This window comes from Chlorocebus sabaeus, chromosome X (assembly GCF_047675955.1).
Source record: "Chlorocebus sabaeus isolate Y175 chromosome X, mChlSab1.0.hap1, whole genome shotgun sequence".
Taxonomy (NCBI): domain Eukaryota; kingdom Metazoa; phylum Chordata; class Mammalia; order Primates; family Cercopithecidae; genus Chlorocebus; species Chlorocebus sabaeus.
The window spans coordinates 134,613,909-134,631,403 of record NC_132933.1 but is presented as its reverse complement, the minus strand read 5'-3'; the positions used below and the strand labels follow the sequence as shown (position 1 = coordinate 134,631,403).

Genomic DNA, 17,495 nt, shown 5'->3' with positions numbered 1-17,495 from the left:
TTTCTCCAATGTGATACTCTCAGGGGATGCTGTTAGGTATGAAAATCTCAAGGCAAAAGACAAACACATTGAGAGCCACTATTTTTGAACATACCTTCACTTTTCCTCTGCATTTGGAATTTAACTTCATGGGGACTGCTCTTGGGGGATGATTTGTCCCCAACTAGTAGTGAACTTGTGGTGCCTGGCACACTTTGAGAAAAATCCTGGGAGACTGAAGTATGAATATACATAGGATTTCTACAGGCAGGATTCAAACAATTTCCTGAATTTAGTGATGAGCTCTTAGAATCTTCTGAAAGATTTTCCTCTTTGGGAATGGCATTTCTCCCAGCAAACAATGGTTCTTCTACAGGGAAAAAGACAAAGGAGGCTATCTTCAATAGACTTACAATTCAAATACTACTAAAAGGTAAAAAATTTCATCCCTAGCAAGTTCACTTAACTTGTGCTATACTGAACCACAATGCTCTAACACAAAGTTCATGGCTATCCTCTCCTTGGTATGGATGCATGCACTGATTGATTGATTGAGACAGAGTTTTGCTCTTGTTGCCCAGGCTGGGGTGCAGTGGCGCAATCTTGGTTCACTGCAACCTCCACCTCCTGGGTTCAAGCGATTCTCCTGCCTCAGCCTCCCAAGTAGCTGGGAGTACAGGTGCCTGCCACCATGCCCGGCTACTCTTTTGGGTTTTTTTTTTTTTTTTTTTTTTTTTTAGTAGAGACAAGGTTTCATCATGTTGGCCAGGCTGGTCTCGAACTCCTGACCTCAGATGATCCACCCGACTTGGCCTTCCTTGGCATTTATATTAATGGACATTGTCCTACAGTCCAAAGTGATTGCATATCACCTATATTTTTCATAGTAACTTACTATCATTTGCCAGTCTTGCCACCAAGACTATAAACACCTCACTAAAGCATTTGTTTTTAGAAATGCAGTTCTTCATTACTATTTATTATAATATGATCATACAGTTGGTTTCTAACATTTGTTTACTACTTGGGCAGTTAACACATTCTCTGGAGAAAGGCAGCAGGTTTTTCTATTCTTCTTTCTACCAATTTTTAGCAATACAAAAGTGAAGGGAAAAAGTTATTAGGTTATTATAATTTTTTTTTCTATGGAGAAATAACAGCCGTGCACTTCTGAAGGGAATGAAGTGTTCAACAAAGCTGTCCAAGTAGTAGCCTAACTGCCAAGCTTATTTAGGCAAATTTACCTCTCTACCTCCAATACTACCACCCCAAGAGTATACACAAGTGGTAGCAGAGAAACATTTCTTCCCAATCCTGGGAGGTGTAAATGCTATTTACCTTCAGATGCATACTCCTTTGTTTTGGGGAGCTTAGGAGAGAGAGGAACAACATATGGTACAGATTGCTGAGGAGATCGTTTGGTACTTTGCCTTTCTGTTACATCTTCTTTTGCTGTTCTCAAAGAAAAAACAGTTGTCTGTTATAACGAACTAATATACTCAAGCATTTTCATATCATCAGCATGAAACACTTGTTTCTACATCATTTGCCTACAATACCTTCATTGACAACTTCTCAATTATTTGATGTTCTTGAATAACATGTGTCTATTTCATCCTATTTTATATTTTCACTGAAATAATATTCAAGAGTTAAAAGCATTTCCAGAAGGAGTATATCTAGGCTTCTTTATTCTGGGGTTATCAGATCTCTCTAAATATCTCACAAGGCAGTGAGGCAATCCATTAAAATGTGTCTAAAATGGCCTGGGAAAATTGCTCCCATGAGCCGGAGGAGTTAAAACTTCAGAGAAATTAAATAAAAGATATGGTATAATGAACATCCATTTTGTTAAGTAACAATCCTGGCTTAGAGCTTCCCTTAAAACAAGTCTACTGCTTACTTATCATTCAACCAAACGCACTTCTACCTAAAGGACCACTCTGTAAAACATGATCCTGAAAGTAAAGATAGCTTTAATTATCAATTATACCCTAAGTATCAACAAATATCCTGATTTAACCTCCAACTAAAAGGACAAATAAGGTATAAGAAAAATCTTAAAAGTCTGATAGTAGACCTCAAAAGAGAAGAAAGATTGCAATGAGTATCAAAGTCAAACTTCATCTGGTTCAAAATTTCGGCTGAGGGCCACGCATGCTGCTCAAAATGTTATGATGAGTAACCTTTAGCTCAATCTAGTTACTCAGTGAATCCCAATGAGTCCGGTAGAGCTCTTACCACTTTAGTTTTATTTTTAATAATGGACTATAAAACCAACAGGCAAAACATATCTCAAATTTCTACAATTAATTAAGACATTAAATTCTAAGGAAAGAAATAATTGGCTTTTCATACCAACTTAATAATATGGAAAATTCGAGTTCTAAAATATAGTTTTCTATAAATGTTTATTTCCCTCAGAATCTTGGCAAGATTAGAAAATGTCTTGGCCGGGCGCGGTGGCTCAAGCCTGTAATCCCAGCACTTTGGGAGGCCGAGACGGGCGGATCACTAGCCGGGCGAGGTGGCGGGCGCCTGTAGTCCCAGCTACTCCAGAGGCTGAGGCAGGAGAACGGCGTAAACCCGGGAGGCGGAGCTTGCAGTGAGCTGAGATCCGGCCACTGCAGTCCAGCCCGGGCTACAGAGCAAGACTCCGTCTCAAAAAAAAAAAAAAAAGAAAATGTCTTCATCATTTATTTGTAATGTACTAATGCTTTATGAAAAGTTTACGAAGCTGGGTATGCTCTACTATCTGGGGCTGAAACAAATATAAAATTGACTCGACTTCTGTTTCTGGGTATTGTAGTAAGGCTAAGGGAGAAAAGTGTTCCTACAGAGATAACTAGGAAAAGCCAGGTAATTTACAAAGTATTTTTTAAATCATCAGAGAAGCACTTCCAGGATGACTGATCAAAGACCTCCAAAAATCTACTCCTTCATAAAAACATTGAAAACAGTGGCAAAAACTATAAAAACTAACTTTTTCAAAACTCTGGAAATTAAAGACTTCCCACAATCCAAAGTGTTTAAGAAAAATGAATGGATCTCAGAAAAAAACAGCAAATTCTGCGGCATTTTAACTTGCCCTAATATAATCCCCCTCACCCCATTTTCACAGTAGCCTTGAAAACCAACACTTCACAACTACGGCAGGTGTGAAAAACAGCCATGCAATAGTCACTGGATGGGGACATAATGGGTTTGGAGCTCTCCAAAAGCCCCATGCCCAGAGAACTATCACTTAGACCAGTCTTGAAGTTCACTGAAAAGCTCCCTTTCAGGGTTTGTCTTTATTTGACCTAAATTAGAGCTTGTTCTGTGTGAACAACCCCATCTCTAGGGCATCTGATGGGGGAAAATGGTGGCAACTGTTTAACTTTGCAGCTGCCTGAGACCATATTACCAGTTAGGGCTAACAATAGGTTGGCCAAAAAGCTTAAAAGGAAAAACTGGGTATAAGGTGCCCCCTAGGAAACTTTGAAAAACACAGACATATTCCTGGGAATCTAAACAGTTCACATGTATGTGCTCGGATGTATATATGCATGCCCAGGAAAGATATGAGAACACCCTAATCTTTCATCTCTGGCTGACCTTGAGCCTCTGCACAAAGTCGACTTACAAGCTGCCTCTTGGAGCACTGACGTTATGTCCCAACACACACAGAAAACCCCTTGGCCAAGGCTGGGAGATACACTGGTTCCAGGTATTTAAGGAAATTTCTACCCAATCATTAACCACATTAAGCTAACCAAGCAGACTTCAGTGACAACTCTTAACAAAGAAATACAGACTTTACAGAATGAGTCCAGGAAAAGTCACTAAACAGCACCAGCAACAACAACAAACCCTAGGGAGAAGGGAATCTGATTTCTAGAGTTGCCATATTATATGATTTTTAAATGTCCAGTTTTCAACAAAAAAAAAATGAGACATGTGAAGAAACAATATGGTCCATACAAAGGGAAAGAAATCAGTTAACAGAAACTGTCCCTGAGGAAGTCCAGACATTGGACTTACTAGACAAATACTTTATTTTGGGACACGGTCTCACTCTGTTGCCCATGCTGGAGTGCAATGGCATGATCTCAGCTCACTGCAACCTCTGCCTCCCAGGTTCAAATGATTCTCGTGCCTCAGCCTCCCAAGCAGCTGGGATTATAGGCACATGCCACCACATCTGGCTAATTTTTGTATCTTTAGTAGAGAGGGTTTCACCATGTTAGCTAGACTGGTCTTAAACTCCTGGCCTCAAGTGATCGTCCTGCCTTCGCCTCCCAAAGTGCTGGGATTACAGACGTGAGCCACTGCACCCGACCTAGACAAATACTTTAAATCAGCTATTATAAATATATTCAAGGAACTAAAAAATGAAAATCATGTCTAAAGAACTAAAAAAAGGCCAGTGTATTAGTCCGTTCTCATGCTGCTAATAAAGACATACCCGAGACTGGGTAATTTATAAAGAAAAAGAGGTTTAATAGACTCACAGTTCCACATGTCTGGGGAGGACTCACAATCATGGCAGAAGGCAAAGGAGGGGCAAAGGCACGTCTTACATGGCAGCAGGCAGAAGTGCAGAGCAAAGCAGGGAAAGCCCCTTCTAAAACCATCAGATCTCATGAGAACTCACTCACTATCACAAGAACAGCATGAGGGTAACTGTCCCCATGATTCAATTACCTCCTGCTGGGTCCCTCCCATGACATGGGGGGATTATGGGAACTATAATTCAAGATGAGATTTGGGTGAAGACACAGTCAAACCATGCCACCTCATCTCTACTAAGAATACAAAAATTAGCCAAGTGTGGGGGCACACACCTGTAGTCCCAGCACTCACTCTGGAGGCTGAGGTGGGAGGATTGCTTGAAACTGGGAGGCAGAGGTTGCAGTGAGCCAAAATCACGCCACTGCACTCCAGCCTGGGTGACAGAGGAGGACTCCGTCGCCAAAAAAAAAAAAAAAAAAAAAAAAAAGAGAGAGAAAAAAAAAAAAGTAGGAAGTTAAAAGACAACCCCAAAGAATGGGATAAAATATACACAAAGCATATACCTGATATAGTACTTGTATCTAGAATATACAAAGAACTCTTATGACTCAACAATAAAAAATGAAACCAATTAAAAGTGGACAAAGGATTCGAACAGACATTTCTCCAAAGATATACAAATGGCCAAAAAGCACAAGAAAAGATGCTCATCATCAACTATTGGAAAAATGCAAATTACACTGTAATGAGATACCATTTCGCACCTGCTAGAATGGGTATAATAAAAAAGATGGACAATAACAAGTGTTTACAAGGAGAAACTGAAACCTCATTCACTGCTGATGGAAATGTAAAATGGTATAGCCTCTTTGGAAAAGTCTGTCAGGTCCTCATCAAGTTAAACAGAGTTAACCATATGACCCAACAATTCCACACCTAGGTTTGTACCCGAGAGAACATGTATCCACACAAAAACTTATATACAAATGTTCATTGCAGCAGCATTCCTAATAGCCAAAAAGTGGAAACAATCCAGAAGTGCATCAATTGATAAATGGATAAACAAAATACAATATAGCCATACAATAGAATATTATTCAGCCATAAAAAGGAATGAAGCACTGATACATGCTACCACATGGGTGAACCTTGAAAACATAGGGTGGGCATGGTGGCTCACACCTGTAATCCCAGCATTTTGGGAGGTCAAGATGGGGGGATCACTTGAGGTCAGGAATTCGAGACCAGCCTGGATGATGTAGTGAAACCCGTCTCTACCAAAAATACAAAAATTAGCCGGGCGTGGTGGTGGGCACCTGTACTCCCAGCTACTCAGGAGGCTGAGGCAGGAAAATCGCTTGAACCCTTGAACCCAGGAGGCAGAGGTTGCGGCGAGCCGAGATTACACCACTGCATTCCAGCCTAGGCAACAGAACGAGACTCCGTCTCAAAAAACAAAACAAACAAAAAAACACACTATGCTAAGTGAAAGAAGCCACACACAAAGACTGCATATTATATGATTCTATTAACATGAAATGTCTAGAATAGGAAAATCCATAAAGACAGAAAGTCAATAAATAGTTTCCAGTGGTGAGGGAGAAAAGACATTGAGGGATGATAGTTAACAGGTATGGGATTTCTTTTGGGGGTGATGAAGATAGTGGTGATGACTGCACAACTCTGTGAATATACTAAAAAATATTGAATTGTGTACTTTTAAAAGGGTGAAATTATGGTATGTGAATTATATCTCAATAAAGTTATTATAAGAAAAGCATCCTCAAGGTATAGCAGTCATAGGAACTAATAAAATCAAATTCCAGAGGGGGAAGAACCATTCTAGTCTAAACTGAAGATCTCCTCATATTTTTTCCCTGTAGGAATTTGCTGACTCTTGGCACTACACTGAAAATAGAACTTGACACAGGCAGAGGGCTATAACTAGGCAAAAATAAATCGAAAAAGATTTAGCAGCTTCACACAGCTGGAGTGACAAATCAGAAACTCAAACTCAGCTAGTTTTCCCCCATGGGACATCTGCCAAGTTCTGGAGCTATACAGGAAGCTGGGGAGTTAGGCTAAAAACTCTTAAAAGGCACGCTGAAATCTCTCGCAGACTCACGATGCTTAAGAAATAAAGACCCACCAGGGTGAAGAGGTCTAGCTCAAACACGCAAGCCAACTAAACACAAGTGTGAAGTTGTGATAATATACGAGGAAGAAGGCTGAAGAGCTGAGCAGCAAACCCCTGAAGGAGGGAAGTACAATTCCCCATAGTCTTTCAAGGTTAAGGAGCTAGGGAATTCCCAGGTTCTCAATCAAAAGCCTGGGAAAGTAACACCTGAAGAATAGCGAGGAATCAGGAGATAGACTGAGTCTTATTAAAACTGCTATTCAGCCCCAACCCAGTTCAATCACTGAATGGAATGAGCCCTCCTTCTTTCTGTTTAAAAAAGAGGAAACTTTTTAAGGTAGAAATCTGGAGCTTCTGCAGATCTTTTATATACAATGTCCCACATACCAAAAAATAGTGGTAAACATGCAAAGAAGTAAGACCATATAACCAACGATTGAGAGAAAAACTACTGGTGTCAGTAGACAAAGACTATAATGCAATTTTGATGAATATATTCAAGAAAACAGGAAAAATGGACAGAAAAGATCAAATAAAAAATTTCACCTGAGAATTACAATCTATTTAAAAAAGCAAAGAGCTGATAGGAAAGTAAATTGAGGCAACCACTTTGAAAAACTGTTTGGCAGTATCTACTAAAGCTTAATTTACACATTTCCTGTGATCTAGCAATTCCCTCCAAGATAGATACAGGAACAGAAAGACGTGTATAGAATGTTCATGATAACACTACTTATAAGAGTACAAAACACAACACTACTTATAAGGGCACAAAACAGAAAGCACTCAAATGGATACATACCATGGTAGCATATTTATACAACAGAATATTATACAACAATGAGAATGAATGATCTAACTATATGTAACAATACAGATGAATCTTACAAATATAATGATGGGCAAAAAAAGCTAGGCACAAGAGTAAATGGTGTATAATTTCATTTCTATAAAGTTCAAAAACAGGCAAAAGTAACACATGGTACTAGAAGTCAGGGCAGTAGGTATCCATGTGTGAAGTGAGGGGTAGTAGCGGATGAAAGGGGGTTTGACACATTAGCAGTGCTTCTAGGGTACTAGTAATAGCTACTTTTCCAACCAGGGACTGGTTATACAGGCATGAAAATTAATCAAGCTATATTCCATGTACAATTTTCTCTATGTATACTATACTTCAGTAAAATGTCTTTAAAATTACTGCTAAAATGTGCAAACACAAGATTGGTCAGAATCAAAGTCTCCTAAGAAGAGCACTCTATCTTAAACTATTTTTGAGTCCCTTATTTTAAAAAATGTAAGAGAAATGGGATACTAGACATGAAATCTTAGTAATAATCAACCTCATAACATTTACATGCAACTTCTTTAACTACAAGCTGACTTAAGAAAAACCTAAGCGTTCCAACTCAAAGCCACTTTCAAATGGCTAAATTAAGCTTTCTGTGAGAGAAAATTAATAACCCTTAAAATAATGTAAAATATGTGGATTATTCAGTGTATTTTTTCAAATAGTTACCTATTATTATTGGATTAATCTGAAAATTCAAACATTCTGTGTTCAATTTAAGGAAGAATTACATTTTCTTTAAAATCTTTCAAAGAATGGGGTTTTGTAAATTACTGGCATTCTTAATGTTTTGTGTAAGAAATCAGGAAATTGGCCCTGGCAGGTGGCTCAGGCCGGTAATCCCAGCACTCTGGGAGGCCAAGATGAAAGCAACACTTGAGGCCAGGAGTTTGAGACCAGCCTGGTCAACAAGGTGAAACTCCGCCTCTACTAAAAATACAAAAATTAGCCAGGCATGGTGACAGGCACCTGCAATCCCAGCTACTTGGGAGGCTGAGGCAAGAGAATTGCTTGAACCCAGGAGGCAGAGGTTGCAGCGATCCGAGATGGTGTCATTTGCACTCTAACCTGGGCAACAGAGTGAGAAATCAGGAAATTGTACTCTCAGCATCTCCAACTCATATTTTTCCCCAAATTACTCTTAGAAACAGAAAACCTATCAATACACAGACACCCCTCTTCCCCCACAGGTGGCCCTTCCCTTTCTAGCCATCTTCCAAATTTCCTACCATTTTTGATGACCTCCTACCTCTCCCGAAGAAGGAAAAAAAAAAAGGATAGTATCACATGAAAACATGAACTTCACCTCTTCCTCTTCCCCCTAGTTCTGACAGCTAGCTTTTATTGCTCCTACTTCATGCCAGGCATAATGCAAGTTAAGAATTTACAAATACTTTCTTTCAATTTCACAACTAAAGAGGTATCCACTTTGCAGATAAGGAAACTGAGAACTAGAGAGGCTCAGTACTTTGTCTATGGGCACATAGCTAGTTAACAGCAGGAACTGAATTAAAAAGTAGGCCGGTCAGACTTTACACTCTTCCAGCATAGAGATTACAAAGCCAGGATTGGAACCCAGGTCTGACAAACTCCAACACCTGTGCTCTCCATGCCACTGCTTCTCCATGAATACTTTTGCAAGCATGTCACAGTATCATACCTTTATTTCAAAGGGACTCACTGGACAGCTACACCAGAGGGGAGACACTGGAAAGAGGATTCCAGTTAGGAGCCTGCTTTACTAAACCAGTGAAGGGGTTAGTACCGTCTGAAGCAGGGTAGTAATAAGGAAATGGAAAAAAAGGGGATGGATATTAGAGGTGTCACTGAAGTAGAGGAGACAAGCTTTATGAAGAAGGGTGTGGGTAACCAGGAGGACCAGAAAAAAAAAGTAGTAGCTAGAGACATGGTACCCACGCTTCACACTTGAGTGGCACGTGAATTAGAATCCCTGGACTTAAAAAGATAGTCTGATGGTACCCTGTATTTCCAGAATCAGCAGCACCTGGACAGAAAATCATGCGGCAGTAACACCTGAGAACCTCAGCTACTCTTGAAAGACCCACATACAATCCTGCCATGATCGGTAGAACATAGTTAGCTTTCATAAGTCACATGAAAAAGAGACAAACCACTCCCAAAAAACAAAGAGCACTTGCATAAAAGCTGGAAGAGCTTTCTTGCTTTACGGATCAGAAGCAAGAAACCCGCTTTTGGTTCTACAGGGCTATCTTATACCTACCCTCTTATTCAGGCATCAGTTTGGGGTTCTTATGGAAGAGAAGCAACCATGGTTCAAATGTCAAATCCAAGCATATCACAGGCTGGGTGTGGAGGCTCACGCCTGTAAATTCTAGCACTTTGGGAGGTCAAGGCGGGAGGATCACTTAAGGTCAGGCGTTCAAGACCAGCCTGGCCAACATGGCAAAACTCTGTCTCTACTAAAAATACAAAAATTAGCTGGGCATGGTGGTGGGTGCCTGTTATCCCAGCTACTCAGGAGGCTAAGACAGGAGGATCGCTTGAATCCGGGAGGCGGAGGTTGCAGTGAGCTGAGATTGCGCCACTACACTTCAGCCTGGGGCAACAGAGCGAGACTCTGTCTCAAAAAACAACAACAAAACCGTATCATCATTTGTCAAACCTTGATGACTGCAACAAAATCTTTATAGCCAATGGGCTCAACATGCTTTGCTAACTTCTTAGGATTATAAAGGTCAGTAACTTTAAAGCCATACTTCAGTCTAACAGAGAATGTTTAACTCTGTGAGGTAGTCACAATGAAGCCAAACGTAAGTAATCCATGGGCTTTAATTCTCAAGTTCATTATGAATACAAGAAATTACTTTCCTACTTTGAATGAACAAAAACAACTACACGTTATACATTTCTCATTAGCTCACTGTGGCTAAAATTTTTACTTTGAGGAGAACACAAGGAAAAACAATTATACAAGATTCTCAAGTTAAACAGAAGTATAAAGAGTTTACATTTTCTCTCACCTGACTGATTTTTATCATGCTCTGCAGAGCTGTGAGTATGACCCCTGGAAGAACTAAAAGGCTGGCTACTCAAAAGGTTATCACACTGCAGACTGTGGCAGAAGTTCTCAAGAAAGCGAAGAGCAAATGATGCACTGTTCACTGGAGGGAGCTGGATGGAATGAGTTTCCCCATCAAAGGAGGCTATTGGGGAAAAAAAGGATGTCAAGAGTAATATCAGAGAGATGAGAAATACAACACTAATTTTAAAAAAAATCATCACTTTAGGAAAGGTATTGTAAGTCTAATTTGTGGTTTTTGTAATTCATAAAGGAATAATCTTAAATTATAAAAGCTCCTCTCATTCAAACACAATAGCCTGTATTGGTAAAAACATCCTCATTTGAAAATATTCTTAAGTCAACAACAACAACAGAAACTCACTGATCTATGTAACACTTCCTTCTATTCCAAATATTCCATGGGTATGAATGTTGTGGTGTCTGATCACAGCTACCAACTGCATCTTCTTGCTTAATGACTTCTTCAGTCGCATTTTTATTTAGAGCTTCTTATAGATAAAATATATTATCAACCAAGGTACTCTGCCTATAGTGAGCTTAACACAGCATGTAAAATGAAGAATCTGTGACTTTTGTCCCAATTTACATTATTCTGACATCATTTGTCCATTTTAAAAGTAAACTTTTCAAACCAGGGCTTAAAGTCTATAAACATATAACTCCTATAAATATTATATTATACTAATATAATAAATATTACAGGCTAAGTGCTGTGGCTCACACCCGTAATCCCAGCATTCTGGGAGGCCAAGGTGGGCAGATCACATGAGGCCAGGAGTTCAAGACCAGCCCAGGCAACATGGCAAAACCCTGTCTCTACTAAAAATACAAGTTAGCCAGGCATGGTGGCACATGCCTATAATCCCAGCTACTCAGGAGGTTAAGGTGGGAGAATCGCTTGAACCTGGGAGGTGGAGGCTGCAGTGAGCCGAGATCACACCACTGTACTTCAGCCTGGGTGACAGAGTGAGACCCTGTTCTAAAAAAAGAAGAAGGAGGAGGAAGAAAGAAGAAGAGGAAGGGGAGAGGGAGGGGGAAGAGAGGGGGGGAGGAGGGAAGGGAGGGGAGAAGAAGGGAGGGGAGGGGAGGGGAGGGCCTGAATTAGACAATGTATTAGATAAGCATACCAGTTATCACTTCTCCTCCACGATTATCTGGCTTCAGGTATCCAAAAACAGTTTTAGTTTCAAGGGCACAATCCACACAAGCCTGCACAATCCGGCGAAGTACCACATTCACGGGGCCTGGGCCAAAGTGGTCAGGCAGCTGCTGGATTCTCTTGGGATCCAGGTGAGGGCCAAAGTTTCCATGTTTGTTTACATAGACACAGACTTGAGGAAAAATACGTATGCAGACATAACAATGAGACTGATTAAAAGAAATTTTGTGAAAACACTACATAATCAATTACTATATCCCACTAGCCACGTCACTCACAGAAAACCTAAATATAGTTAATATCAATGATCATTTCTGTTACCTAAAAATATGTAGGTAAATATATTTTTACATTCATGCAACCATACATTCATACTGAACCCACAAAGAAACCATCAAAATGTTTACTCAATTTTTTAGAATCTTGTCCAAACTGATGATATAAAACCTACAGACATTTTAGGAACATCACAAAAACAATTCTTCATACATTCCTACATTATATAAAATGGCACAAAGACAGATAAATATTTTCATCTTTTAATTGTATACACAGTACAAGAATTTCCTTTCAAAATGGGTCATCTTGCTATGCTCTTTTTTGAACTGAATTTCTTTTAAATCACCAATACTACACCTCAATTATATTTTCTAAAGTAACCAAATAATTTAAGATATACATAACAGTTAAGTTCTATTGATATATATTAATACTTTATTTTAAGAAAATAAAAATGTTCCTTCTATATATACCAAGATTCACGGAAGAAAATTTTAAAATAAACTCTTTCCTTAGTATAATAAAAGCATATGATATAGAAGCAATTCATCTATAATCACATAAATGCCAACTTCCAATAATTTTCTTTACTGAGAATCAACAAATGCAAATCAATATACACTATAAAAACATGAGGGAGGCTGGGCGCAGTTGCTCATGCCTGTAATCCCAGCACTTTGGGAGGCCGAGGTGGGTGGATCAACTCAGGTCAGGAGTTAGAGACCAGCCTGGCCAACATAGCAAAACCCCATCTCCACTAAAAATACAAAAATTATCTGGGTGTGGTGGCACATGCCTGTGGTCCCAGCTACTTGGGAGGCTGAGGCAGAAGAATCGCTTGAACCCGGGAGGCAGAGGTTACAGTGAGCCAAGATCGCACCACTGCACTCTACTCTGGGTGATGAAGTGAGACTGTCTCAAAAAACAAAAAACAAAAAACACAAAACATGAGGGCACATTACTACCAAAAATAAAATAAATTGTTCCCCTAAGAAGCACGTTATTTTTAATCCATTAATTAATATTGCAAAACTTTCACACACACATAGTCTATATTTAGTATAAGAAAACTGATCAATCTCACTTTTGCTCTGTTGAAATATACAATTCAACTTTGTGGCAACAGCCAGAGGAAGGACTATGTTATCCTTCAGAAATGAAATAGCAATTAAAAATTCAACCCACGGTGCTGATGGCATGGACAAATTCTACTGAATACAAGTGAAGCTAAACAAGGATTTCAATGTTTTATCTCCTTTGTGTTATATCCATTCAGCTAGTCTTCCCTGCTAATTAAAAATCAGAAATAATAAACTGAAAAAAATGAGATATGCTACAACAATCATTTTTAAAGTGACTTCTATTTTTAAAAAACTAAATTTACTTTTAATCAGGAAAGAACAATTAAAAGGAAAAAAAGTCCAGGGAATAGGACAGTGTAAGGGAGATAATTTTTAAAAGGCATTAAGAAAAGGTTTGAGGTAGCTTTGAAAATACATACAATACAAAAAGACAAATTTTGAAATGAGATAAAGGGAAACCAAGAATAGATTTGACAATAATGTAAATTTCATAAATCTTACTTAAATGGATAAAATACTTTAAGAGTATCTGAATTTTCAAGTGACTCATGTATTTAAAGACTTTTTCCTTAATGTAAAATGGAACAATCAGAATTTCAAAATACTTTAATATGAAAAATGCTAAGATAAATGTTTAATATTATCATCTTTTTCCCCTATTATTTTATCTCCAGGACTTCGAAGACACTGAAAATAATACAGGATAAAAGATTAGTAATTCTATACTATTTTTAAAATATGAATTTACCTGTAGACATCACTATTTTACATGGCCCAGAAGCGGCATCTTTATATAACATGCCACGGTCTCTGGTCAGTGATTTTAGAGAAGCTGCAGATGTAGAACATATCACAGGCAAAGGTTTTTCCTGTTAAAAAGAAAGGGAAAAAAATACAAGTATAAAATACTCATTAATATATTCTTAGATAAGAAAGTCAGAAAATTATAAATATCATTGGTTTACAAAATTATTAGTTATCAGAAGTCCTCAGGTTGGAAACTCCTGTGTGTGCCATGAACTCCAGAACTTTCCAAACTGAGCTTCTCAGAGGTCCATGAACTGTCCGGGTAGGGGAGGAAGAGACCAGATGGCTGGGATTCCCTGTCCTACCCCTGCTCCAACTAATCACACCTTAGCCAAATTAGTTTATTCTGTAAAACTTACTTTATTTTTTGAGGTTCCCTGTAAGACAAGTTTTTTCACATTGCTAAAGAAAAGTCTGTAAATCTCTAACCCAGAGCAATACATCCAATAGAAAAAAAATCTCAGCAAGGCAGAGGACAGGGTTTATTTTCAGAAAGAAGTTGCTCATCTAGTCTTCGCTGTGTCTAACCCACATTTCTCCATATTACATACAATAATTCTGACAAAATCACAACAGATGGCTTGCTAAAGTCTATACAAAATTATGCCTATCGCCTATAAGAACCAATGTCTCCTGAGCATTGTTAAAGTTCACTAGTATTTTGTTTATTTTACATCAACTCTTGGGGTTTTCCAGGAGCTACCTTCAAACATGACTCTCCAATATAAGAGAAGGGACACCTGTGCATAGAAAAGGTAATAACAGAGGACATTTAAAAGGCAGGAGCAAAGGAGTAAAAAATAGAACATTCAATGTTGCTGGAATTTATTTGCTTAAATTAATGACTGTCGTTTGGGTTGACAGTAATCTAGTAAATCACATTATTGTTTATTTAACATTGATACAATGTTTTTTATCAATGTTAAAGAAACAAAAAATGTGACTTTTTTTTTTTTTTTTTTTTTTTTTTTTTGTCTTACTATGTTGCCCTGGCTGGATTTGAGCTCCTGGGCTCAACAGATCCTCCTACCTCTGCCTCCCAAAGTGCCGGGATTACATGGCATGCACCACTGCCTGGACACAATCATGTTATTTTTCAGTACTGAATTATAATTACTGGGTTGATCATGTCATTCTTTCACTATTTTAAAAATCTGAAATCTGAATCCTTTGTCTTGAGACATACCAAGATAGCATGTTTGCACTAACACTGCAAATTGAATAAAGGTACATTTATTTAGAAAATGTGCTCCTGCACTCCTCCCTTAAGGGGAGGAAGAAAATGACAATTTGTATCCAAATATAACATAGACCTCATAAATATATACAAGTATTACATATTCATAAAAAATAAAAAATTTTTTAAATAATTTTTACAAGAGTATAGTAACTGTCCCTTCTCCATCCCCATCATCAAATAAACAATGTTTTCAAAGAGAGCTCTCCAAAATTATCAAATTAGCTTGGAACTGGAAACTAAAGGAATCAAAGGAAACTATTTGGTGTTATCTTATATTTTCACCATTATACCAACTAATCACAAAGACATTTCAGAAGCTGGAAAATATACATATATGTTAATTTTTTTAATGCATTTAAAATATTATTTCACTTTAAATTTCACTATTAACTTTTATTTTTCATTTAAAATTTTTTATCTGCTACCATTTATATTAGAACAATCTGCTTGATTTTCTTCAGTGTTCATGACTATATTTTTGAAATATTTAGCTTTGACTTTTGATTTTTATTTTGTAAATTTTGAGTGTTTTTAAAGAATATCAGTATCAATATATTTTAAAATGTTATTTTTTTTTCCATACAGCAAACATAAGTTGAAACAAAATGGAAATGTTACAGCTACTGATATCAGATGGCTGAACTCAGGAATGTGTAAGATAATACTGCTGGCATTTAATTCAGTCAGCCCCAAGAGATCTGAAAAGATTCTATGTCTTTATATTTAGAGTGCATCTCTTGTAGACAGGAGATCGAGATCATCCTGGCTAACATGGTGAAACCCCGTCTCTACTAAGAAATACAAAAAAAAAATTAGCCGGGTGCGGTGGCGGGGGCCTGTAGTCCCAGCTACTCGGGAGGCTGAGGCCGGAGAATGGCGTGAACCCGGGAGGCGGAGCTTGCAGTGAGCTGAGATCCGGCCCCTGCACTCCAGCCTGGGAGACAGAGCAAGACTCCGTCTCAAAAAAAAAAAAAAAAAAAAAAAAAAAAAAAAAAAAAAAATCCATGTTGATAATCTCTGTCTTTTTAACCAAAAAGGATAATCCACTAACTTTTCATGCAATTACTAGTATGTCTGGATCTGGGTCTACTTTTTTTTTTTTTTTTTTTTTTTCCTGAGATGGAGTCTCACTCTGTCACCCAGGCTACAGTGCAGTGGCGAAATCTCAGCTCACTGCAACCTCCGCCTCCTGGGTTCAAGAGATTCTCGTGCCTCAGCTTCCCGAGTAGCTGGGATTACAGGCACCTGTGAGCATGCCTAATTTTTGTATATTTAGTAGAAATGGGGTTTTGCCATGTTGGCCAGGCTGGTCTCGAACTCCTGACCTCTGGTGATCCACCAGCCTCAGCCTCCCAAAGTGCTGGGATTACAGGTGTGAGCCACCATGCCTGGCTGGATCTACTATTTTATTGCCTGTTTTTGATTTGTCTCCTCTGTGTTTGGTTCTGTTCCTCCTTTTCCTTTCCTTTTTTTCCCCCTTTGAGACAAGGTTTCACTCCTGTCACCCAAGCTGGAGTGCAATAGCACCATCTCAGCTCACTGCAACCTCCACCTCCTAGCAATTCTTCTGCTGCCTCAGTTTCCCATGTAGCTGGGGCTACATGCGTGCGCCACTGCACCCAGCTAATTTTTGTATTTTGTGTAGAGATGGGGTTTTGCCATGTTGCCCAGGCTGGTCTCAAACTCCTGGGTTCAAGCACTCTTTCTGCCTTGGCCACCCAAAGTGCTGGGATTACAGGCATGAGACACTGTACCCAACCCCTCCTTTCCTTTTGTTAATAGTTTATATTCCTTAGAATATTTTATATTGAATATATTTGAATATTCAAATATTCCTTAGAATTACATTTTAATTTTCTATTGGCTTTTTAGCTATACTTCTTCACATTTTTTTTTTTTAACAATACGTCCTGGGGATTAGAATGTACATCCTTAACTTTCCACAAGCCATATAAAGTTAATATTGTACCACTTCACATAAAATGGTGAAATCTTGCAATGATATAGGATCCATATCCCCCATGTCAGGCCTTTATACTACAATTGTTTCATGTCTGTTTAATATAAACTCTGCAACACTGTATTGTAATTAGTTACAAATAGTCATATTATTATAAGTCATTTGCATTTGCCCAAAGATTTACCATCTTCAAAGCAATTCCTTTTTCTTAGAGAAACCAGGTTTCCATCTGGTCCCATTTTCCTTTAGCCTGATGATTTTCCTTTTAGCATTTCCTGCAGTGCTGGTTTGACAGTGAATTATCTTAGTATGCTTTTATCTGAAAATGAAACTGTCTTCACCTTCATTCTTTTTTTTAAGAAATATATCTTTTGTTTCATAGAAAAGAGTAATAAGGAAAAGATTTCCTTCACAATAGCAACAAAAATCATAAAATATGCAGAAATA

At 38.3% G+C, this 17,495-nt stretch overlaps 1 protein-coding gene across 5 annotated transcripts in view; it reads right to left on the bottom strand.

The window, feature by feature from the left end:
* SCML2 (Scm polycomb group protein like 2) overlaps positions 1-17,495 on the bottom strand; it is a 123,445-nt gene that overhangs the window by 7,531 nt on the left and 98,419 nt on the right. For 4 of the 5 annotated variants that reach the window (XM_007991174.3, XM_007991177.3, XM_007991176.3 and 1 more), the window contains exons 9-13: positions 13,790-13,910; positions 11,649-11,852; positions 10,460-10,642; positions 1,318-1,431; positions 95-349 (exon numbers count right to left, since the gene is read on the bottom strand). In XM_007991174.3, coding sequence (XP_007989365.1) covers positions 95-349; positions 1,318-1,431; positions 10,460-10,642; positions 11,649-11,852; positions 13,790-13,910 — 877 coding nt within the window. The remainder of the gene's footprint in view (positions 1-94; positions 350-1,317; positions 1,432-10,459; positions 10,643-11,648; positions 11,853-13,789; positions 13,911-17,495) is intronic. The other variant, XM_007991178.3, reaches the window with a different exon arrangement.